A 25,832-nucleotide genomic window follows, 5' to 3' on the forward strand; every position below is an offset into this window, starting at 1 on the left:
CTTTAGTTTTATAATACTTGAAGTTCCCGTAAGGCGAGTAAAGTCTTCTAAAGATCCATCTTTTGGTGCAAGATACGAAAGAAACGAACTCTCTAACGTTTATTTACTTATGCATTTTCTTTCTGTTATACATGTTTGTTTTGAAAATAAATTTAGTACAAATATGTAAAAATTGCAGGTTTTTCTCAGAAAAGTAGGGTTTTAAATTCGTGATAAAACGTTTCATATAAGTTATCTTCTCTCTACATAATGGTCCCAATGTACATACGAAGTGTTTAAGTTTATTGATAGCCTATTAAGTTCGCAATTGTTAACATTAAATATTTTCGCCGAAAGATTAGGACGTTTTCGCAATTGACAAATTAATTGTTAATTATTTTTTTTGTTCTATGGTTAATTTATTTTAAGACTAGCAGGTGAATATAAACAATGTGATAAAGAGAGGAAGTAACCTGAATATTTTTCAAACTTGTGAACCTGCTTCTCCCAAATAATTAACTGAAAGACAGTTTTTACCAGAATGTTTCACTTTTTATGCGAAGTTCCCTCGGTTGGTAAAAGTTTTACCAACTGTGAACAACAGATAACTGGTAAAGTTGTTACCAGTTGAGGAGAGATAACTTTTACCAACTGTGAACAACAGATAACTTGTAAAACCGTTACCAGTTGAGGAGAGATAACTGGTTTAAATTTCACTAGCTGAGGTAAGATAACTAATGAAATTGTTACCAATTAAAGATATATAACTGGTAGAAGTTTTACCGAATGAGAACGATAGATAACTGGTCCAAACTCGAGCGCTTTTGAAAGATGGATCTTTCTTCTATAGGGATAAACTGACTCAGGTTAGATAACAAGTAAAATTGTTATCAACTAAAGACAGATAACCGGTAAATTGTTAACAAGTGAGAAAGAGGTAAGTGGCGAATTTTACTAAATGAGAACAACAGATAACTGTTAAAAATTGTTACCAATGGAGGACAGATAACTGTTAAAAATTTTGGTAAATGATGAGAAAGAATTGGTAAAAATCATACCAGCTATTGAAACAGTGCCGAAGAAGTGAAACGTTTTGATTTGAGATTTCTTTCGAATTACTGGACAGAAACTGAAGATTTTAGAGAAACGCCATTTGTAGTTGTTTGGAAGTTAGAAAATCTGGAATTAAAGCAGTAGAATATGATATATCTACTTTCAAAAAGTTAAAAAAATAAGTTTCAGAGAAACTATTTCTAATTTAAATATTGTACACTTGTATATTACAGCTACGCTGGACTTCACTGTGTTGTTATCAAAGGTTATTCCAAGAGTGCTGGTTATAAACCCGGTGTATTATTTGAAGGCACTTGCTTTCGGAACTCGTGGAATGCTGTTTACGTCGCAGGAGCATGGCGGTTCGTGCAGTGTAACTGGGGCGCGCGCCATCTGGTGAACGCTAAAGAAGTTCCAAAACCAGGTTCCAAAAATAATGATAGTTTACGCTACGAATACGACGATCATTATTTTCTCACCGATCCTAAAGAATTTATTCATGACTTTTACCCGCTACAGAAAGAATGGCAGCTACTGAGAAAACCAATTACCTTAGAAGCGTTTGAAGAAATTCCATTCGTGCGGTCTTTGTTTTTTCATTATGGTCTATATATGCCTGACGAAGAAACAAAGGCAGTGCTGTACACAGATGGTAGTGGCGCCATCACTGTTCGAATCGGAATGCCTTCTCACATGTCTTCAAGCCTAATATTTCATTATAACTTAAAATTATTCGATAATGACGTCAGCGCTTACAAGGGCGTAAGCCTGAAGAGATGCGTCATGCAATCTGTTGTGGACAACATTGTATCCTTCCAAGTGCACGCTCCTTGCGGTGGCAAATTTTTACTGGATATTTTTGCCAACGCTGTTACTCCCCAAGAGTATCTGACAGGAGAACCAATGAAGTTTAAGAGCGTCTGCAAATTTAAAATAATTTGCGAAGATCTTCAGACGGTAATGGTTCCCTTACCAGACTGTGCCAGTGGGGAATGGGGTCCCATGAAGGCTATTAGGTTGTTTGGTCTTATACCTATCACCCATGACGATGCATTAATACTTTCTTCCCGTAGCTTGGAAATTCAGTTTCGAATGTCCCGCCCTCTCACGGATTTTATGGCAACTCTGCAGAAAAATGAAATTGAGGAGAAGGCGTTATCAAAATATGTTTCTCACGCAAGAGATGGCGACCTGGTGACATTCTTTGTAACCTTTCCAGAGGAAGGTCAGTATGGAATGGACATTTACACACGTGAAAAAACCTCGAGATTAGAACCCTCTGATAAGCATTTACTGACTCATTGTTGTAAATATTTGATTAATTATAGGTCTTAGTTTTGTTTGTTGGTTTTTTTGAATTTCACGCAAAGCTACTCGAGGGCTATCTGCGCTAGCCGTCCCTAATTTAGCAGTGTAAAACTAAAGGGAATGCAGCTAGTCATCACTACCCACCGCTAACTCTTGGGCTACTCTTTTACCAACGAATAGGGGGATTGACCGTAACTTTATAACGTCCCCACGGCTGAAAAGGCGAGCATGTTTGGTGCGACGGAGATGCGAATCCGTGACCCTCAGATTACGAGTCGCACGCCTTAACCCACCTGGCCACGTAGAGCCGTAGGTCTTACCGTTTACAAAGTAGTAAAAGGAATACCTGTGTTAAGAATTAGCTATCCACTAAGTAAAACAAAAGCACACACACACACACATACACATATGTACAGAAATTCAAGCCCAACGTTAATAATAAACACTGGTTTGAGACTTAATAAATAGAAAAGAAAAGCCTAGATTTCATTATATATATTAAATATACCCATATACGAACATATTTTCGAATTCCCCACTCGAATTATGTTATGTCAAATGTACGCGTGAAACATTATTTGATGAGATTCGTGATACTATAAAATATACCTTGAAGTTTTTATTTTTACTCTTTGTTTTTCAACGTTTACTTGTTTTATGATATCTCCTCAAATAACAAGTCCAAGCAAAAGAAAGTTAAAAGTTACACTAAACTGATGTCATGATGTAACTGCAACAACGCCCTGTTTCTCAAGTCGGTGTGATACAAATACGATAAATAATTTAAAGTTAAAAAGCATAATTTGAAAATGACGTTGCTTCGAGATAACTACAGATTAACACGTGCTAGTAAAGAAAGAATTACATTCATTATGTTTTATTTAGTTAGTTAAATATGAGTTTTTGTGCGATTTTTGTTGAGCGCAAGGATATATAATGGATTTTTATGTGCACTGCCCACCATAAATATCGAAACCCGATTTTCAGCGTTATAAACACTCAGACTTACTTCTGAACCATCAGGGGTTAAAAATTACTGTTATAGCATGTCATAATACTTCTATTGTTCAATGACAGTAGGTTTTGCACTCTAATTTAGACCATAGAAAATTCGTAACGTAAAAACAATTAAGCTGTTAAAGATGAAGTAATTCAGAAAGGCTTAGAAAATATAACTTCAAATACCTTGAACTGCTTTCTCAACGAGTATTGTACGGTGTTAATGATGGACAAAATTAAATTATTAAAATAATTCTATTGCCAAAAAGTGTTACAGGTTACAACATTATATACACAGAATTAATTAATTAATTTCTATATGAACATTTTAAGGTATTGTTGAGCAGAATTCAATTATTAAAGCCAAGCAATTCCGAAATTACAACATTAATTATATCCAGGATTACTTTGTAGTATCCCCCCCCTTGGTACAGCGGTAAGTCTATGGATTTACAACACTAAAATCAAGAGTTCGATTCCTCTCAGTGGACTCAGCAGATAGCCCAATGTGGCTTTGCTATAAGAAAACACACACACATTATTTTGTATTTCAAGTTTTAATCTCTCGAAGTATCTGCTTATGTATATGTATATCATGTACTTGAAAGTTTCAATAAAGTCTTATCTCAGCTTTTAATTAATTTAAATATCAGAAAGAACTATGTTCTGAAGATTCACATAGGTGTATTTTTATCGGTTGTATACTTAATAGAAGTTTTGTTTATTTTGTTCACAATAGAAAAATTTACTATGTACAACCGATAAAAAAGATCGTGTAATCTCGAAGTTGTTTCGAATAAACTCAATAACATTATTAACTCGTTTGTGTTTCTAACAATAACTAAAGAATATTGAGGCAAAACGTAAAAGTATGTTCTCTAATCAAGGCTTTTGTATACAATGAAGTTGGAAAAATTTGTGTGCGTTTATTCATTAAGATTAAGTTCACTTTACCGTGTGTTATTTACTTGTACTTTTATATGTGGATTCAACAAACTACTTGCTGAAGTTTAAATAAATAAAATTTTACAATTTAGTTCGTGTTTTTGAGTTGTTGACGAAATAAATTTTGACTTTAAATAAACAAAATTTTGTATTTCTTTTAAACTTTTGTTTGACTTCATATTATACATTAATTATGTAAACTTAAGAACGAGGTTGAAACTTTTTAAATATTCAAATATTCATTTTTTCTTTCGAAATAATAATGAATGATATTCCACGTCTTTGCTAATATGCAATTAACAAAGGAACTGGTACTGTGTTAAAATGGACAACAGGCAAAAACAACAACAAAAACCAGTGGTTTAGTTTGTTTTGAATTTCGCTCAAAGCTACACGAGGACTATCTGCGCTAGCTGTCCCTAATGTAGCAGTGTAAGACTAGAGGAAAGGCAGCTAGTCATCACCACCCACCGCCATCTCTTGAGCTACTCTTTTACCAGAAAATAGTGGGATTGATCGTTACATTAGAACGTCCCCATGGCTGAAAGGGTGAGCATGTTTTATGTGACGGCGATTACGAGTCGAGTGCCTTAACCACCTGCCCATGCTGGGCCTGAAAAGTAGTGGATTATTGATTTCATTAATAATAATTGTTTATATTTATTAGACATGGATTGGCTCTGTCGAAGAGCTCTGGATTTTGGAGTTGGCAAGCCTACATCGAATCCATGAAATACCACAAACATATTCCCCACCCTTTAAGGTAGGGAATCATTCTACAAGTGGTAATCAGTTTTCAAAGACCAGTAGTAGGATGTTGCTGAGTGGCTCCCCAGCATTAACAATTGAGGAGGAAATAAATGGAAGTATACAGGGTGTTCGGAAAGTCACTGTGCACTTATTAACAGACAAAACTGCACAGTGACTTTCCGAACACCCTGTAGTTTCAAGTTTTGTCTTGCTAACCTTCAAACCTTCATACAAAAATACAAATACTTATTTAATGTACCAATAAATTAGTCTGATTTACCAATATCGTGATAGTTGAGGCGTTAGGTATGGACACGAATTTCTTTTCTATTTTCAAAGTCAAAAAATGTGATTTTAGGTATAAATACAGTGGAGCGCCATTAATCCGCGGACCAGTAAACCGCGAAATCGCTTAAGCCGCTGTAACAAGTCTTGTGAGCGAGGATTATCGCGGCTCACCGCTAATTTAAGAACGTGTAAAAACGCGGCTTACAATTTAATCCTGGCTTTATAACTTTAAGGGGATATTTAAAAAGGATTTGCTTTAATTTGGGAAATAAATAAAATATATTACAATAGAAATCGACCGTTAATCTACCTTATCCGCTCTCTATGTCAGCTTTATGGAGGCCGCCATTGTTACCGAATCACACCTCTCCATACATTAAAGTTAATCCGCGGTAAATCCGTGAAAAAGTGATCAATAATTAAAGTATTATTTTTAATTCGATAATTCGAAAAAAATGATCACGCAATGGCCCGCATGAGGCTCCTCGGCGGAGCTGTTGGCGACTTCGGCTTTTCAGTCACAAAGTTTGTTTGACTGTGTGGGTATTTGGGTATTGATGTTGTTAAATACCCAGGAGGGTCAGGTACATTTGACCTCTTCCTCCCTCCCGAACGATTATAGCGTCTGTCTTTAGGGTTGTTTTGTTTTTTTTTAAAGCTTTGGGCCAGAGTAAAAGTATAACATCATACTCAGGTCCATTTCAGGGCTCAGTCCATGCATGGACGAACAAGAAGTTTTTTTTTTTTTTTCCATTTAATTTTTTTTTTTTGTATTTTCATATATATATTTTTTTTTGTATTTTTCTCCTTTTCTCGATTGAGAGAATGCTACTACTACTTGTAGTAACACAAACACTCACACAGAAAAGAAAGTAATAATAATTATTATTATTCAATACTTGAATAATAATTCAAAAAAGAGAAGAAAATAAAAATAATAATAATGATTAAAAAAGAAAATAATAATTATAAAAATAAAAAGAAACAAGGACTAAGTCTAGTGCATAGTGGCCAGCTTGTGTTACATTTCTTAAATATATGTTAAAAGGGAGAGGTATTTAGTACCATTTACATCATGTACGTGATATCTGTCGAGATCACACATTAAGTCATTTTTGTGCCAATTCTTATTGAAATATTTTAGAGAATTATGCAAGAGTCTTTCAGCTATTGTATCTATGTTTGCATACTTGTGCATGAATGTGGTTGAGGTGCTACGTGGTACTTTGTATGCTGAAGTTAGTACAGAATTTTGTATACGTTGAAGTTTCTGTACATGTGTGGGTGCTATGTTAATCCAGGCAGGTGATGCATATTCTATTGTTGTCCAACAAAGGTTTAAGCCGCGGTTGACCCCCCAAATACCGCGGCTTAACGGCGCTCCGCTGTATATAACGAAAGATAAAACTTCTCACTTTCAGTCTGTTCCCAACTTCTCTTTAACACGTGAAGTAAATTTGCCTTATGCTTTTTTTCTAAGCATGTGAGATGTGAAGTTAAGGTTAAAGTGGACAGACAGTGAAGCCCCAACGTCATTTGGGTCTTACTTCTTCCGGATCCCAAATCCCGATATAATTCTCGTCCATTAATTTATTTTTCCTTCTCTTTAAAACTAAACTATATTATATTCAATCTAAGCTTTCGATAAGCTGTGTGTAATTTACGCTATCATTCCTTTCGATTTGATCAAATTGTGACAATTTTTGTAGCTTACTTAAATTTTGTTTGTTTTGAATTTCGCACAAAGCTACTCGAGGGCTATCTGTGCTCGCCGTCCCTAATTTAGCAGTGTAAGACTAGAGGGAAGGCAACTAGTCATCACCACCCACCGCTTGGCCATGCTAGGCCGCTTACTTAAATAGCATATGTGTATATATATATATATGTAGAACAAAGTATTAGATAAACAATGGGCCCAGCACAGCCAGGTGGCTAAGGCACTCGACTCGTAATCTGAGGGTCGCGGGTTCGGATCCCGCTCACACCAAGCATGCTTACCCCTTCAGCCATAGGGTAATGTAATGTGACGGTCAATCCCACTATTCGTTGGTAAAAGAGTAGTTTAAGAGTGGGCGGTGGGTGATGATGACTAGCTCCCTTCCCTCTAGTCTTACACTGCTAAATTAGGGACGGCTAACGCAGATAGCCCTCGTGTAGCTTTACGCGAAATTCAAAACAAACTAAACTTAAATAATACATATATCCGAAACAAAGCCTACAGGTAGTGAAAAAGAGAGTTGATAAGTTGATGTGTTTGTGTAAATTCCAATTTTGTTATTCATATAATATCTATTTTCTTGCCATTAGTGTTAATTATTATATTTTATTATATTTATTTCATGAAAAATACTTATATTTCGCCTCTAGTGAGCATTCCTGGTACTATCCCCTATAGTGAGCATTTCTGGTACTATCCCCTCTAGTGAGCATTCCTGGTATTATATCCTACAAATCTCTTACTCGTTTGCTGAAATTGAATGAAACGGAATAAATAGAACCTGATGTTCCTATCTAATAACAAAAAGGCTTAATGTAAAAAAAACAAACAATGTATTAACAACCACGACTTAATCAGGGTGTTTTTCTAATACGAAAAGGAAATGTATATATAGCAACTAATATATTTAGTACAACTTTTAATACGTAATACTGTGTTGAAGGCAATCAAAAATATCGGTAAAATCAAAACTCTTTCTTGTAAATTGTTATTAAGAAAGAGAGAAAATTTACCTGAACACATCAAAGGAATTAGAAGATGACTAATGAAGTCAGGAAGCTGATGTAGTGTTTGAGAAGTTGAAAGAGTCGAAGAACTAGGTGGCGTTGTTTTATATTAAAATATCTTATTTGTTCAACACTATATACATCAGGATATTTTAAACGATTCTGAAACAGTTAAAATATTAATAAAAGAATAATGATTTTATATTTTATAAGAGCTTGTTTGTTGACTTGTTTACAATTAAGCACAAAGCTACACAGTTGGTTGTCTGAGCTCTGCCACCACGGTTATCTATGATTATCAAACGTGAAATCCTTTTATTATATATCCTTCCAGTTTTGGGAGTGGTCCCTACTTTCTCCTGCTAGACGTGTTCAAGTGCTGAAATATGGGAATGGTGGGAATACATCCAGATATGGAGGTTAGCTGCGAATAACCAATTAAATAGCCGTTGCACCAACCAGGTGATCATCGAAGATGGTGACGTGGGTTATCTGTGTGATATGGATTTTCCTGTAAAAGGTATCTTAAGACCTGGGAGAGGGATCATCAGGCAAGATTGGGTTGCCAGAAGTTACGTCTCGCTGGCCCATATATTTTATGTACGTTGTATTCCATGAAAGAACAACATCAGAGTTTCAACATGGCGACCAGGAACCTAGTCTTCGGAGTTATCAGTCTTTCAGACATCTACGTAAACTGACCTGGAAAACCCAAACCTAGGCACTTGAAGACCTTTTGCTGATGCCAGCAGTAAAGACCGGGAGAAGATTAACCCGAGAAGACAAATTAGAGTGGTAACACGAGACGTCCTCTCACTTTACCGGTTTGGTAAACTTACCAATGTGGCAAGGCTAAAGGAATACAACAAGATTAGCTTACTAGGTGGTGGAAAAACGACATGAAATGGATCTTCAAAACTTTCACAGGGCAATATGTTGCTTACTTGAGAGGAAGTAGCAATGAGAGTTGGGTCAGAGGCATCTTTAATAAGTAGATGACCAAGTTTATACTTGAGTATTATTCATTGTTGGACAGGGCCATAGTGGTACGACCTCCAGCCAGACCGTGTCACATCATCACATTAATTCTAGTCTATGCACCAACATCAATGGCGCCGAATGAAGACGTTGAATACTCTACAATAGCATCCAAGCCAGAGCTGAAGACTTCATTGCAAATGTAGGAGAAATGAGACATATGGAAAGTTTTGGTTGGGTGGAAAGAAACATCAGAGGAGAAAGTATATTAAGTTTCTGTAATGGGAGTTACCTGGCAGTAACAAACACGGTGTTGCAGTACAAAAAATGTCGAAGATATACATAACACTCTCCGGATGTGAATATCATAAATCAAATAGGTTACATTTTCATTAATAGATGACGTTTAAGGAGAATCAAAAACTTAAGAGCTTATATGGGATTAAACTGGGACTCGAACTATAATCTCGTAGATGTCAAGATCCAACTTAGAATTCAAGCCAAAAACAGAACTATACATGCTCTTCGCTTCAAACTCAGTAGTCTGGAGTCACCTACGGCAAAGAAAAGCTTCACTAGACAGGTAGAGAATAGGTTTGAAGTGTCAAATCTTCTAAAGCAAAAAGATCCACAGATGAAACCTGGTTGGGTTATAGGAATGAGATGAAAAGAGACTTCAAATCAAGTTTTAGACAGCGAGAGGTCAAAGTTCAATAATTTCTGGATCTCGGAAGAGGCACTTTGCTTGATGAACATATGGAATGTGCTAACGTCTGCAATATCAAAATCATAGGAAAAGGAACAATAGTATGAAGAAGAATAGATGATCGTCTAGAGATGAGGAAAGCAGGATGTGGTTATATGGTTGGAACAGCAATTCGCAGAAAAAAGCTCGAACTGATGAATAACAACTCAAGGAAACATTCGGCATTGTCAAGAGACTACACTAAGGATTCTACCCCAGATAGTGTGACATTAAAAACAACACAATCCTGACGAATATGCAGGAAATTGTCAGAAGATGGCATAATTATTGTGCAGAGTTTTACACTAGTGACGACCAGCCTAAAAATATGAAGAAGCAGATTTGGCCATCCTAGGGAGTGAAGTATGGGAATCCATAAAAAGACTTCCAAAGAGAAGGGTAACTGGACTAGAAGATTCCCTTAAGAAAACTAGTTAAAAACAGAGGAAAGTTTGCAGTCAGATTCCTTCTAAACTGCTCAACAAAATCTTGTCCACGGGAGAATAGCCTGCTGATTGAGTTCAATCACTTCACGTCATACTCATCCCTCAAAAGAAGCGAGCAGTTGATTGTATTGTTGTCCAAAGTACAATACTTTTAATCAGATATGCATTTACATCATGCTGCAGATTCTGTTGAGACGAATATCACCAACAGCAGAAAGGAAATTGGCAGAAGAGCAGATGGGTTTCAGGAAATGTGCCAGTACATGAAATCTGATATTTAACTTACGTGTAGTAATGGAAAAGGCAAATGAATTTAACCAACCCTTCTACCTTACCTTCGTCAATTATCGAAAAGCATTTGACCCTGTGTGACATTCGAGACTGTGGGACGTTTTGAAAAAGATGGGAATCAACAAGAATAACATCTTATTGACATCAAACTTGTACAGCAACCAGAGAGCAACAGTAAGACATCAAACTTGTACAGCAACTAGAGAGCAACAGTAAGACATCAAACTTGTACAGCAACTAGAGAGCAACAGTAAGACATCAAACTTGTACAGCAACCAGAGAGCAACAGTAAGACATCAAACTTGTACAGCAACCAGAGAGCAACAGTAAGACATCAAACTTGTACAGCAACCAGAGGCAACAGTAAGACATCAAACTTGTACAGCAACCAGAGAGCAACAGTAAGACATCAAACTTGTACAGCAACCAGAGAGCAACAGTAAGACATCAAAGTTGTACAGCAACCAGAGAGCAACAGTAAGACATCAAACTTGTACAGCAACCAGAGAGCAACAGTAAGACATCAAACTTGTACAGCAACCAGAGGTTAACAGTAAGACATCAAACTTGTACAGCAACCAGAGAGCAACAGTAAGACATCAAACTTGTACAGCAACCAGAGAGCAACAGTAAGACATCAAACTTGTACAGCAACCAGAGAGCAACAGTAAGACATCAAACTTGTACAGCAACCAGAGAGCAACAGTAAGACATCAAACTTATACAACCTATACAGTGAAGATATTACACGGAAAGTAAAGGATGACCTGACTTGAATTGGATTCAAGATCAACAGAGGAAAGTTAACAGTCAGTGATATACTGATAGTATTATACTGATGATGACATCACAGGAAACTCTCTATAAGCTTCTATAGAAGATGGATGTTGTATTCAGAGAATATCAATTGGAAATAAACACTGCCAAAACAAAGGTCATGACAGTCACGAATGAAGATAAAAAAATTACATCTACTCTCAGGACCCTTTTTGAATCCACCCTCACGTTTAAATATCTGAACGCAATCACCAGCCAAAAAAAGTGACTGAGAAAAAAGATTCGTGCTAAACTCGGGATGACAAAGCAGAAATCAGGTTTCTCACATCATTCTTGAAAGATCTGTCACTTGGCAAAAACATCAAAGTGCAACTGATTAAAACGATGACCGTGTCGGTAGCAGTTTACAGTTGCGAGAATCAAACGTTTAAAAAACGGAAGTACATGGCTACCGGAGGCTACTGGGAGTAAGTTCATCGGCTCATTGAAGGAATGAGCCATTACTGTAGGAAGTGGGGGCAGAATGTCAACCTGCCGATGACATCAGAAAACAAAAGCTGAAATATTTTATTCACATAACCAGGGCTATCAAGCTCTCAACAATCACCCTTCAAGGAAAGACGGAAGGATGGGCTATCAAGCTCTCAACAATCAAAGACGGAAGGATGGGCTATCAAGCTCTCAACAATCACCCTTCAAGGGAAGACGGAAGGATGGGCTATCAAGCTCTCAACAATCACCCTTCAAGGGAAGACGGAAGGATGGGCTATCAAGCTCTCAACAATCACCCTTCAAGGGAAGACGGAAGGATGGGCTATCAAGCTCTCAACAATCACCCTTCAAGGGAAAACGGAAGGATGACGCTTATGTGGAAAACAGTCAAGAAGATGAATGGACGACATCAAAAAGTGGACCGAATTGTTAATGACTCAATGCACCAACAGGGTAAGGAAGAGGAACCTATAGAAGAGTGTGATATCACACACCATGATCTCTGACCCTCAGTAACGAGGAAGGAATTAGATAAGAATTGAAAGACATTTAATAAAGGTTTGTAACTCTAAAAATATCCAAGAATAAATTAATAACACAAAATTATCGATGAGGTAGCAACATAACTCTCAAAAAGAGAAACCGTTGTTATGTAAATAAATGTCATTTGTTGTAGAGATAATGAACTGACTATCAATGTCGTAGGTTTAGTTGAAAACTTAAAAGCAATCTTTAAATACATTTCAGCACTTTTACAACAAAAGTTTGACCATCTATGCAGACTCATGCAGTGAACTAAACTTTAACTTAAAAGTAAAACGTTAAAAACCAGCCTTTACGATCCAAGTACTTATTAAATCATGTGTCAAACGTCTTTAAATTTACTGCGTCCACAGTACTTGTAGGCAAGCCATTCTAAGTCAAAGCCGTCTCATTAGAAATATAAATCTGCCTTAGCTGAAGACGACTTTTTTCATGACAAAATGTATACTTATGTTTCTTAGCTCTATCATCCTCACCATCGAGTATAAAAATGATGATGAACCAACACTATCAATTTAATTCCTTTTACAAAAGAAATGTTAAGGCGTTCGACTCGTAATATAAGGGTCGCGGGTTTTAACCACAGTCACACCGAACGTGCTCGCCCTTTCAGCCGTGGGGGGCGTTATAATGTTACGATCAATTCCACTATTCTTTGGTAAAAGAGTAGCCCAAGAGTTGGCAGTAGGTGGTAATGATTAGCTGCCTTCCCTCTAGTGTTACACTGTTAAATTAGGGACGGCTAGCGCAGATAGCCCTCGAGTAGCTTTGCGCAACATTCAAAACAATCAATCAATCAATACAAAAGAAAACAATTTCAGATACCTTAATTGGGCATCATATAACAACCTTTCCATCACAAATATCCCAGTAGCCTTAATCAAAATCTTTTCCCATGAATTCAATGTCTTTCTAAAGATAAAAAGGCCGAGATTGAATTCAATACTCCAAATGAAATCATAACCTGTTTAGACTTTTATACAATATTTTTATACATACAACCTTATTTCTAGCAACGTAACACTATTAAGAAAATAATAAACCCGAACATCTTTTCCTACGCAACACTGTTAAGGTGATGCCCATCAAAATTAAACTTGCAGTACAAATAAACACTTACACCATCATTATGGGCCTGGCAAGCCTAATAGCTAGTATACTTGAATCGCAATTCTGGCCCGGCATGGCCAAGCGTGTTAAGGCGTTCGACTCGTAATCCGAGGGTCGCGGGTTCGAATTCCGGTCGCAACAAACATGCTCGCCGTTTCAGCCGTGGGGGGCGTTATAATGTTACGGTCAATTCCACTATTCGTTGGTAAAAGAGTAGCCCAAGAGTTGGCAGTAGGTGGTAATGATTAGCCGCCTTCCCTCTAGTGTTACACTGTTAAATTAGGGACGGCTAGCGCAGATAGCTCTCGAGTAGCTTTGTGCGAAATTCAAAAACAAACAAACAATGAATCGCAATCTGCGGGTCGGCGAGATCGAATACCGTCATCCAAAGTACTCGACCTCTCAGATGTGAGAGCGATATAATGTCAGATCAAATTCTACTTTTTAATTAGACTACACACGCGCTAGAGGTGGTTGATGTTCATTAACTATTTTGTCTCTTATCTGTCATCTCAAAATTAGGGACGGCTAGCACGAAATTCAACAAATCAGACAATTAAACAAGTTTCATCATTAAAGTACAATTATAAAGGTAATTAGACCAAACTATAAAATAGGCTTGTTACAAGCTGCTTAAAAAGAATATAGGTGTAGGCTGCTAAAAACAGAGTGAATCACGAAAATTAAATAAAAATGTATCACTCTGTTTTGTGCTGCCATCTATGGTAAGCTTTTAAACTTTCAGACCGCGCTTTTGTATGTTTTATGAAGAACCAAACTAAATCTGATATTGCTTGAAAGCCATTTGAATTCAGTATTAATATTCAGTTGCACACCTATTAAGAAGGTAAACACAGTTATATAGGTGTTTACCCTAAAATATATAAGCTGCTGTCATGTTGTAATCTTTATATTTAGGGTTATTTGCGTTCCATGGGTTTGATGAGCATGTAAAATTTTATTGACAGTACATCATGGCTCAAATAGAAGTATAATAAATATACATTGCATTTTATGATTTTTTTGATGGTTATAAATAGGGCATTTAAGTTCTAATATATATATAATGTTATAATCTCGTGTCTAGGAATATTAACCGAAGTCACCTGAGGAGTAAGATAATTAGGTGAAACTGTATTCGTATATGAAAAGCGATGACGTAACATATCACGTGTCATGCTGTTCGAAATAAAGGGAACTTTTAACAAAACGGGTCTATTATATTCTTAAAGAAAAACCTTTACTTTTCATTTTTGCCTACAGGGATACATCGCTCTCTTTACGTCTACAACGTGGAAAAGTTATGTGTTACACATGACAGTATGAATCCAAAGTGGCCATTGAGCGGGTGCAATTTGCATTTTGGCGTGGAAAATGTTTGGCCTACTTTGTATGGACCATTAACGTCGTGTAAAGGTTGCTATCCATACTCTATTTCGAGATGCCCGTGTAACACTAAACATTGTCCTCTCAGTCACAATTTTCGAAACGAGAACAATATTTGCCATTATTGTGCAGCCATCCGCACGACCATCCGTGACAGCACGTGACACTGGAATAGAAATTAAAAATGGAACAGCGAGATAATTGGCATGAACTGTGCTCACAAGATCAGTCATCAGAGAACGTACGAAAAGAAAGTGAATGGATACCTTGTTCCAGTGAAGCAGTTTGTTCCGGGGGTTATTTAGGCTGTTCAACAGAAAGTTTTTCTTTAAAACTAGCGATCCGTTGCAATAAAACTACGATAGCGACCCGCTTTAGAAGCTATGTAGTCTTTCATTCAGGAAACCAGTACGTAGCGCCACCATCTTTGCATATCGTACCTAGCATTTACAGAATTTACGTCTAATAGACGACAGTGATCGTTGTTTATAGGCAACTCTCTCATACCCTCGCCCCCCGCTAGTACAGCGGTATGTCTCCGGATTTACAACGCTAAAATCAGGGGTTCAATTCCCCTCGGTGGGCTGAGCAGATAGCCCTTTGTGGCTTTGTTATAAGAAAAACACACACAAATACACACAATTCTTTTGCCCCCCGCTAGTACAGCGGTATGTCTCCGGATTTACAACGCTATAATTAGGGGTTCGATTCACCTCGGTGGGCTGAGCAGATAGCCCTTTGTGGCTTTGCTATACGAAAAACGCACACACTCATACCCTCAATTGCTAACGTTGAAATTTACTGATGTTAAAGTACTTTAGGAAAACAAATTGTCCCGTTTGTAACTAGTTGGTAGACGAATATAACTGAAATATGCCGCAGAACGAACTGGTACCGAGAATATAAGATCGACACGATGCAATAGATCCGGTGCCTTAATTATAACAGTTTGGTATCGATATTGTGACATGATCATTGATCGAATTGTAGCTACATAACAGGGTGAACTTTATAGATATAATGTAAGAAGAACATTCTTATACACACACATAAAACTAGGGATGAAATATTTAATGAAACGTAGAGATACTTAGCTGGATGAAATGGATCTGTTTTTAAAAAATAAAGAAAGTACTTGTAAACATAAATAAACAAGCGACAAAGCAGCTCAAATACTTAAAAACATCAGTTCCGGTATTCAGTACCGATGCATAAAACAGTACCGTTAATTCAATTACCTAATTTATCACTGACGAACTACATTTATAGTCCAGAAAGACTAGGAAGGACTATTATAGTTATAACTATTATTATTATTATAACTATAATTATAGTTATAGTTTTCCCATTACGGACTAATTTAGTCGATGACATCTCACTTATCTAAACGTATCCATCCACCCTACACCCCGACTCGGCCTTGGTGTTGAATTACTGGCCAAAAGGAAAGCAATCACCAGTGCCAGTCAGTAAAGTGTATCTTTATCCGACGTTTTAAACAGACTAACTGGATTTATTGTCTCTAGCCCTGGGCTCTTTTATCCGCAGCTCGAAACGATATAAAACAACTAGGCCACGTCCGGCCACATTGCGTTTGGACAACACATGCAGTATCTGGCTCGGCATGGCCAGGTTGTTAGGGTTCGAATCCTAATCTGAGGGTCGCAGGTTCTAATCCCCGTACACCAAACATACTCGTGATCTCAGCAGTGGGGGCGTTATAATGTGACGGTCAGTTTCACTATTCATTGGTAAAAGAGTATTCCAAGAGTTGGTAGTGAAAAGCGATGGTTTGGTTTGCTTTCAATTTCGCGCATAGCTACACGAGGGTTATCTGCGCTAGCCGTCCCTAATTTAGCACTTTAAGACTAGATGAAAGGCAGCTACTCATCACCACCAACCGCCAACTCTTGGGCTACTCTTTTAACATCAAATAGTGGGATTCACCGTCATATTATAACGCCCCCACGGCTGTAAGAGGGAGTATGTTTGGTGCTACGGAAATTCGAACCCGCGACTCTCGGATTACAAGTCGAACGACTTAACCCATCTGGCCATGGCGGGCAGGGTAGTGATGACTAGCTGCCTTCCTTCTTGTCTTACACTGCTAAATTAGGGACGGCTAGCACAGATAGCCCTCGAGTAGCTTTGTGCGAAATTTCCAAACAAATCTTCTTTTGTAGTCGAAATGAAATAATAACAATAATAAAGATAAGTGAAAGGGATTCCGTCATTTTGCTGCGAGTACGAAAATTCTAACGTCTCTAATTTTACACATTTGTTTGTTATTAAGCACAAAGCTACACGATGGGATATATGTTCTCTGCCCACACTGTGTACTAAAACCCGATTTTTAGCATAATAATAAGTCTACGAACTTACCGCTGAGTCACCAGGAAGGTAATCTTGCATATAGGCTAGCAGATAAAAATTGTTACAATAATTCAGAACAGATGGCGCTATAAAAACAGCATTGCTTCTTTTAGTTTTGTTTTTTATCAGTGAAGATGTACATTGGCTATCTGCAAACTGTCCGCTGCAAGAATATGAACCCAATGTTTCAGACGTTGCAAGTACGTAAACTTTCCGCTAACCCGTTGAAGGACGTCTGAATTGGAAACAAATTAATTCAATTTTAAATAAATATATGGGAGGTCAAAAAGAACTAAACTCTCACGACTTTGCTCAATAGTTGGCAGTGGGCAGAGTTGACCAGTTGTCTTTTCTCGAGTCTCTAGTTCATCACTCCAGAATAAGGTACGGCTAGCAGAGACAATCCTCGAGTAGCTTTTCGCGAAATTCAACAAGCAAACAAACGCACTATATTGAAAATTTCAAGCAAACGCAGCATTCAGTTAGAACTGAAATTCGAATGCATCACTTTGAGCAAATAAAAGTTTTACGTGAAACGCTCACACATATTATTAGCGAAAGTTGAATATTAAAATATTTACGCAAACCATGACCAGGTCCGAAACGTCGAGTTTCACGCATAGCCTTCTACTTGATTGATTACCTGAATAACAGGATTGATTGTCACTTTTATAACCTGTCTCAAACTGTAAATGTAGAGCGTGTTTAATAAAATGTCACGGATTCGATCCTTGGATTTCTGCCCACACATGCATCTGATGGCCTAAAATATGGCTGAAAAGAAATATAATCTATTATGACAAAAATGACCTAAAACAAGTTATTGAGCATTTATTTTGTTTGCATCTATATAGATCTATATGTTGTCTGTCCATGTAACTGACTACTTTGCAGAGAAGCCCGGCATGGCCAGGTGGTTAAGGTACTCATTCGTAGTCTGAAGATGGTGGGTTCGAATCCCCATCGCACCAAACTAATTCGCCCTTCCAGCCGTGAAGGTGTTATAATGTGACGATAAATTCCACTATTCGTTAGTAAAAGAGTAGCCCAAGACTTGGCGATGGATGATGATGACTAGCTGCCTTCCCTCTAGTCTCACACTGCTAAATTAGGGAAGGCTAGCACAGATAGCCCTCGTGTAGCTTTGCGCGAAATTTAAAAGAAACCAAACTTTACAGAGTTTTGATGGATCTGCACCAAAATTGGTACGGAGTTTCATTAGATCCATGAGAGATACATACAACTTTTTCAGTTTTGTATTTTACGTTTTGGGGTTGTTATGAGTTATTTTGCATTTTCGTGTTTTTTACCACTATTTCGCACCGCCCCCCACTTAGTGGCACAGCGGCATGACTGTGGACTTACACTGCAAGAAACCAGGTTTCGGTATCCGTGATGGGCAGGGCATATATAACCCTTTGTGCAGTTTCTTACTTAACAACAAACAATAACTACTTTGTTCCATCTAAATGGATCCAAATTTAGCATTAAAGTTTGTTGAGTCCATGGGGAAATACATACAAATTTTCAGTTTTGTAGCTTTTATGTAGCGTTCTTTTACCACTACTTTGCTCCATGTTGATGGATCTTCTTACCACTACTTTGCTCCATGCTGATGGATCTTCGTCAAATTTGGCATGAAGGTTTGTTGGGTCCATGCAAAGATACATGAAAATTTGAGGTTTCATATTTTATGTTTTGCAGTTTTTATGTGTAATTTTGTGATTTTGGTTGTTGTTTTTTACAATTATTTGTGAGTAACTTTTCTTCTCCTAAGACAGCCTTTCATTAATCATGAATTACCCAACTTTCGTCCAGATGACGTGTACACCAATTAGTAAGTTAACAAAGTAAGACCTGTGTAACGTTTGTTCAAACGAAGTGCTGACACTTCGTGAACAACCAATTAAAGATTTATTTTACGTTTAAACGGCTGATCTGATTTATCATAAGCATTCAAACATGACATTTTATCTCTGTTGTTTATCTGAGTTATTTTTCGATATCCCCCGACGAAAATGAGATGTAACGAAGAGTGGTTATTTTAGCCTAAATTTTACCGTCTTTCACGCCCTATCGCCTTTTTCATTTTCTGGATCACGATGTCATTACGTGGTGATTTAGTTGTTTGAAATAGATACATTATAAACAGATGTAACACGCTACTTCCAAGCCCGTATTTTGTATCGTTGCAAACACAGCTGAACTAAAATTATGACGTATCATATCATTAACTTAAATAGAAAAAGAAACACAAAAGCGAAGCACAAGAAATGTTTATCTCGACTCTGGATTGAAGTTGTTGTTGTTTTTTAATTTTAACGTGCAGAAGCGGCTGAAACTCACTCTCCTAAAGCGTCTTTTGAAGGAATTTTTCTGATGGTTATTTGTGTTAAATTTCACAAATGCACATTAAAAGTTTATCATAATTAAATCTGTGTAAAGTATTTTCGTGTAAATACGACTAAACGATCAGGGTATTAAGCTGTAAAACTGTAGTTAATTATTTAATTCGTGTCAATAGCTAATTTCGAAAATCAAGAGTCAAAATACAGACAGTGACCCTGAGTCCTTAATCCGGCCCTGACCAGATCGTACTTAAAGGAACCAAACTTAGCTTATAAGCAGTATACGATCATAGTTACATAAATCTAGCTTAGCTTATAAACAGTATAAGATCATAGTTACAGGAATCAGACTTAGCTTATGAATATTATTAGGGTTCGGGTGTTTTTTTATAGCAAAGTCGTATCGGGCTATCTGCTGAACCCACCGAGGGGAATCGAACCACTAATTTTAGCGTTGGAACTCCGTAAACTTACCGCTGTTCTAGTGGGGGGCTTTTCTGGCAAACAAAAAGAAGACGAAATTACTTATAGATTATCCAATAGCTCTGGGAGCTTCAAGTAGTCACTCAAACACGATATGGTTCAACGGGTTCTCAAAGACAAGATGCCAACTTGCATCTAGTTAGACTAATCATTGTTCACCAAAACCATATTTTAAAGTAATGAGAGATAAACAGTTGAAAGGTTTTAATAATATGCTCCACTCCTGGACTGCTCAAACAAACACTGCATGACAAGAAAAATCGGGATTGTTTTCATCTTTTAGATGTTTTAATATTAAAAAAAAATCGTATCGAAATATTTGCTAACACTTATTGTTATCGGGTTTATTGTGTTATGTCAATCAAATATTTGTAACATAAACTGATACTGAAGACAATATACACACGTGCATAGACACAATTTATGTGCATCTAACTGTAGAAATATCGACACTTAATGTAACAAGAATTATATCTGTGTTCTTCCAGAATCCATGTAATCCCTCCAATTAATTTATCCATCAGTTGAACCATTTTCTTTTGTTTAGCTGACTGTACGTGTGTGTGTCCGTGTGCGTTTTCTTATATCAAAGCCACATCGGGCTATCTGCTGAGTTCACCAAGAGGAATCGAACCCCTGATTTTAACGTTGTAAATCTAGTAGGCTTACCGCTGTACCAGCAGAGAACTAGCTGATTGCATCTGTAAGAGGGAAAAATCCCCTTCATTTGCTGCTTATATTGCTAACTCTTTTGTAATTATGGGAAAAACAGTTTTAATGGCAGTTTAGAATTTCTAGTACAAACTGGAGAGCTGTATTCATTGCTAACAAATGGTATACAAAACACGACCTATTACTCCAGAAACTATAACTGTTTTTACTTAAGCTAATGCTTCGCCATTAAGGTTTCATCGGGACAAACGAGACATTTGCTGATTAATTTTAAGTTTATACAACAAATTTCAATGCACTTCGAGTCTGACAACAGGCAAGACTTACAAGTTTTGCCTCGCGAGAAAACCAAGGTGCGCTACCCCTCGAAACGTGTCCTAAATAAGCGGCACTGCCGTTCAAAATAAGCTTAACAACAAGCAGAACTGCTGTTCAAAAAGAGTGCGTTCTTGCGGCACTGCCGTCCAAAAACTGATTCTTACGGTTTTTTACTCAAAATGGCGATTTGTCAGGCTTAAATGGAAAACAGAATGTGTTGAATGGGTGGTCCAAAATGTTCATAATTGTGGTGTGTTTCTTAGTGGAACAAGAATGAAGATAAAATTATTCTAAAATTGTAATAAACAGGGTTATTCATTCATCCAGTTAACTATCAAAACCATTTATACAATAGTTTTACTGTATATTGAAGTAAAGTGTTACAAAAATAAAAGTGACCTCAGAATAAAACAAGTCCCCAAAACCACAACCCACAGTGAAGTGGTGTGAATTAGATAACAGCGAGACATTTAGATAGCACTAATATCTTTATTATTAGCATTGTAGCTGGATGTTATATCACTGTATATTTTAGTTATTATTGAAAAGAATCTAATGGGCAAAATATTTCATTTACGGTTTTTGGATTGTAGAATTTTGTTGTGGTGTGAATTTAAAGTTCAAAATCAACTATTTAGAACAGTGAACTATTCGTAAGCGCTCGAGTTTTGGGCCTAATTTTAAAAACCACCAAAGTACTACAGTGACAACATACGGGTTATTCTATAAAATATTTTTATTTTTCGATATACGGAAAAGTTTCAAATAAATTTGGTTTGATTTTGAACTACCAAGTTAGATTTGGATGGGGCAACTCATTTAGACAAACAATAAAGTTTTCCTTGGCGTTGGATGCCATGTGTTGGGTTTAAACCATGGTTGTCAACAAAATGTTCAACCACAGCACTGACTTTATTGTCTAATGGGTACAGGTCTTGAAAGTCTGTGTTAATTTCATTCATAATAGTTCTGCCTCTTTAACTGATATATATATATATATAGAAGAACAAAGTTTGTGTTTCACACTTGTAACTATAGATTCCTCTTAAACCTGACACAACCTGCACGTTTATCTGCGGGTTTATTATTTGTTTAATTTGTATATAATTTTTAGAATAACTTTTGATTTACATCCATTCGTGGTACACGTCTTAATAAAACAGTGGACAGGTGTGTTTAGGCGTTTGACACGTAATCATGATGACTAGCTGCCTTCCTTCTAGTCTTACACTGGTAACCTAGGGATGGGTGGTGCAGACAGCCCTCGTGTAGCTTTGTGCGAAATTCAAAGAACAAACAAACAAAACTTATAATACAGTTCTGTTACAAGTTGACAATCTTTTAGGATCATCAAGGAACGACAAGACATTTGAAGCGCCTAATAATTAATTTTATAGTCGAATGGCAGTTAGTGAGGAAAGCATAGAAATGTAGCAACTTACTTAATGAGTTGTTCCAAATTCCAAAAATGTCACCGATATGTTTGACCGTTACGTGTAACTCCTTGTGCGTTTCGTAACACCAGTGTTGTAACTCTTGCCTTTCCAACAAGTACACAGGAGTAACCGAAAACGTTACAGCTTTACGATTAACCATAGCAACATCAAGCAATTTTTGATAACATATCTCATTAAACCGTAAATATGTCTATAATGTATTAGCCCCCCAGTGGATTAGCGGTATGTCTGCGGACTTACAACACTAAAAACCGTGTTTCGATACCCGTGATGGGCAGAGCACAGATAGCCCATTGTGTAACTTTGTGCTTAATTCAAAACAACAACAACTATAATGTGTTAAACAGGGTATTCTGCTAAGTTAACACTGTATTTATGATTCTTTACACATTCCACGACCAAATCAATCCCTTCCTCTACAGAGATTTAGGGGTACAACAGCTCAGCATTTGGGCTGATTAACATACACTCAGATGATGACGTTAACATTAGTACAGATAAATTCTTGAACGCTTTTTAAACGTCTGAAAATAAAATTCAAAATATAAAATGGTCTGTCTTCAAGCCATGACAGTTTTTCCGGCAAAATGGGTCTCAAAGAGATTCTTTATTTGTGGGCCTTATTTTTCTAACCATTTTTCCTTCTGCTTTACCAAAAACAAGAGGGAATCCTAAATCGCCATAGCACTTAAATTCTTTTAGGCAGGATTTGAGTCTATTAATCTGTGAGATCTTGAGGGGTGATCAAATACATGAATCGAAAGGGTTTAACTTCCTGAGTCCAAAACTGGAGTTAAGCCTTTATTGGCCAAGAGATGACGAAGCTATGAGATTAGTAGCATTGTTTTGTTTTTGACTATACAGCGAACCAGACTAGTGATATTACTGTTAATCTATGGCTGTATAGTGAATAAGAGTTAATCTTTGGCTGTATAGCGGATAGGATTAGTAGTATTGCTTTGGTTTTTGATTACACAGTGAATCAGACTAGTGATATGACTGTTAACGTTTGGATTTATAGCGAATCAAACTAGTGACTTTACTGTTAAATCTTGGCCGTAAAGCGAATCAGACTAGTAGCATTGCTGTTCAACTTCATCAAATGGTCTGACTAGAAAAAGCTCTAGAACTTGTTAATTAGCAAGTCAGAAAGCGATATCAGTTCGTGCTATAAATATATTCATACTTTTAATCATATTAGCAAATGTACAGGGTGATACAAAAGTCACGCACCACTATGGTTTGTCCAAATCCTGCCCTTACAGGTGTTTGAAGTGTACACCATTGCTATCACGAAACAGTGTCACAACGGAATTACTTCCAAGATTAATGACACCCAACCAATTACAGTAATAAAAGATAATTAGACAGATAGTGAAGTACAAAAACGACTTTCAAAAAAATCAAAACATGGGCGTTACATACAAATACCATGATGGTACGTGAATTTTTCATCACTGTGTAGTTACAAAGTGAGTTTGTGTTTTGTTCTTTAGTCTGAATTTTTTTCTGTATTATTAAGTATAGTAGTCGTTAAACACCAATTTAAGATCGGATGATTATTATGCAGGATTTATAAACTAAATACCGAACACCATATCAAAAGGCCTGGTCAAAACGACTAGTTTAGCCGCGCGTCACAAAAGCTATTTATTTGTTTGATTTGGTGTTTGTGAAAATAACTAGAACAACACATATTGTATTCTAACGTGAAATGTTATAGCTCACGTAAGTCCCGTATGTGTTTGTTGTTTGGAATCAAAGATGAAGGAGCGATATAAATCCTATGAACTGATGGATATAAATAAACTTTTTTTCAGGTGTTCGTATGATTAATTCCAGAAATACATTTGTGGTGAATAGGAAGAAGGTTAGAAGTGGGCCTCGAAACGCATTAGTTTGTCATAATAAGAAACAGCCGAACTCTTGTGTTGCACGTGCTTGTTTGTTTTGGAATTTCGCACAAAGCTACTCGAGGGCTATCTGTGCTAGCCGTCCCTAATTTAGCAGTGTAAGACTAGAGGGAAGCAGCTAGTCATCACCACCCACCGCCAACTCTTGGGCTACTCTTTTACCAACGAAAAGTGGGATTGACCGTCACATTATAACGCCCCCACGGCTGAAAGGGCGAGCATGTTTGGTCGCGACCGGGATGCAAACCCGCGACCCTCAGATTACGAGTCGCACGCCTTAACACGCTTGGCCATGCCGGGCCTTTTGCACGTGCAAAACCAAGCGTTCAAGTTCTTACGTGACTACAACCATTTTAAAGACCTGAGTTATTTAAAAAAAAAAACATCTCTGAGATGTTTAACATGCATTTTCAAATCTAGCTAAAGCATCTGGTCTTATATTCTTATAAAAATTATATTTCTGTCCCAAGTTGAACAAGAGTCGTGCAAGCCACTTTAAATATATGAAACTGTTTGTAAAACTCAGATGCATTTGCATTTGAAATTCCAAAGGTTAAAACACTTGACTTAACACTAACAAAGGTTAAATATATCAGTTTAATCTGACAAAGGTTGACATTTTCGGTTAAATCTAAGAAGGATTGAAGCTACCGGCTTAATACTAACAAAGGTCGAAATTTTATATTATTTTAATGTTAACAAAAGATCGAAACTTCCTGTTTAATACTAACAAAGGTCGAAATTCTATATTATTTTAATGTTAACAAAAGATCGAAACTTCCTGTTTAATACTAACAAAGGTCGAAATTCTATATTATTTTAATGTTAACAAAAGATCGAAACTTCCTGATTAATACTAACAAAGGTCGAAATTCTATATTATTTTAATGTTAACAAAAGATCGAAACTTCCTGATTAATACTAACAAAGGTCGAAATTCTATATTATTTTAATGTTAACAAAAGATCGAAACTTCCTGATTAATACTAACAAAGGTCGAAATTCTATATTATTTTAATGTTAACAAAAGATCGAAACTTCCTGTTTAATACTAAAAAGGTTGAAACTTTCGTTTAAATCTAAGAAAGGTTGAAGCTACCAGTTTAATAACAATAAAGGTTGAAAAACCTTTCAGTTTAATATTTACAAAAATTGAAAATATTTGTATAGTAATATTTTAAAAATATTCAACTGAGAACATGTTTTAGTAACATCAACAGTTTATCAGCCACGAAAGAGGTTATGAAACAATAACAATTAACATGTGTTAACACCAACAATTTTCAAGTAAAGTAAAACGAATTATTGAAAAACCGAATCTCCACAATACATAACTCCAGTTATCTCAAATTATTTACTTGTCTTCAAGAGCAGAAAATCTTAATGTGTTTAACTACGGTTCTCTGTTTGTTTTGACGACATATATGGTTATGTGTTTAATAACGTTCCCCCCG

The 25,832-nt window shown here is 36.7% G+C and overlaps 1 protein-coding gene and 1 long non-coding RNA gene across 2 annotated transcripts in view; one reads left to right on the top strand and one right to left on the bottom strand.

The window, feature by feature from the left end:
• Positions 1-4,372, top strand: part of LOC143248788 (hillarin-like) — a 29,057-nt gene extending 24,685 nt beyond the window's left edge. The window contains exon 7 of the mRNA XM_076497520.1: positions 1,266-4,372. Within this exon, the coding sequence (XP_076353635.1) occupies positions 1,266-2,367 (1,102 nt within the window). The 3' untranslated portion in view covers positions 2,368-4,372. The remainder of the gene's footprint in view (positions 1-1,265) is intronic.
• The window catches only part of LOC143248789 (uncharacterized), a 69,212-nt gene that overhangs the window by 34,037 nt on the left and 9,343 nt on the right, over positions 1-25,832 (bottom strand). The window lies entirely within an intron of this gene.

This window comes from Tachypleus tridentatus, chromosome 4 (assembly GCF_004210375.1).
Source record: "Tachypleus tridentatus isolate NWPU-2018 chromosome 4, ASM421037v1, whole genome shotgun sequence".
NCBI classification, from domain to species: Eukaryota; Metazoa; Arthropoda; class Merostomata; order Xiphosura; family Limulidae; genus Tachypleus; species Tachypleus tridentatus.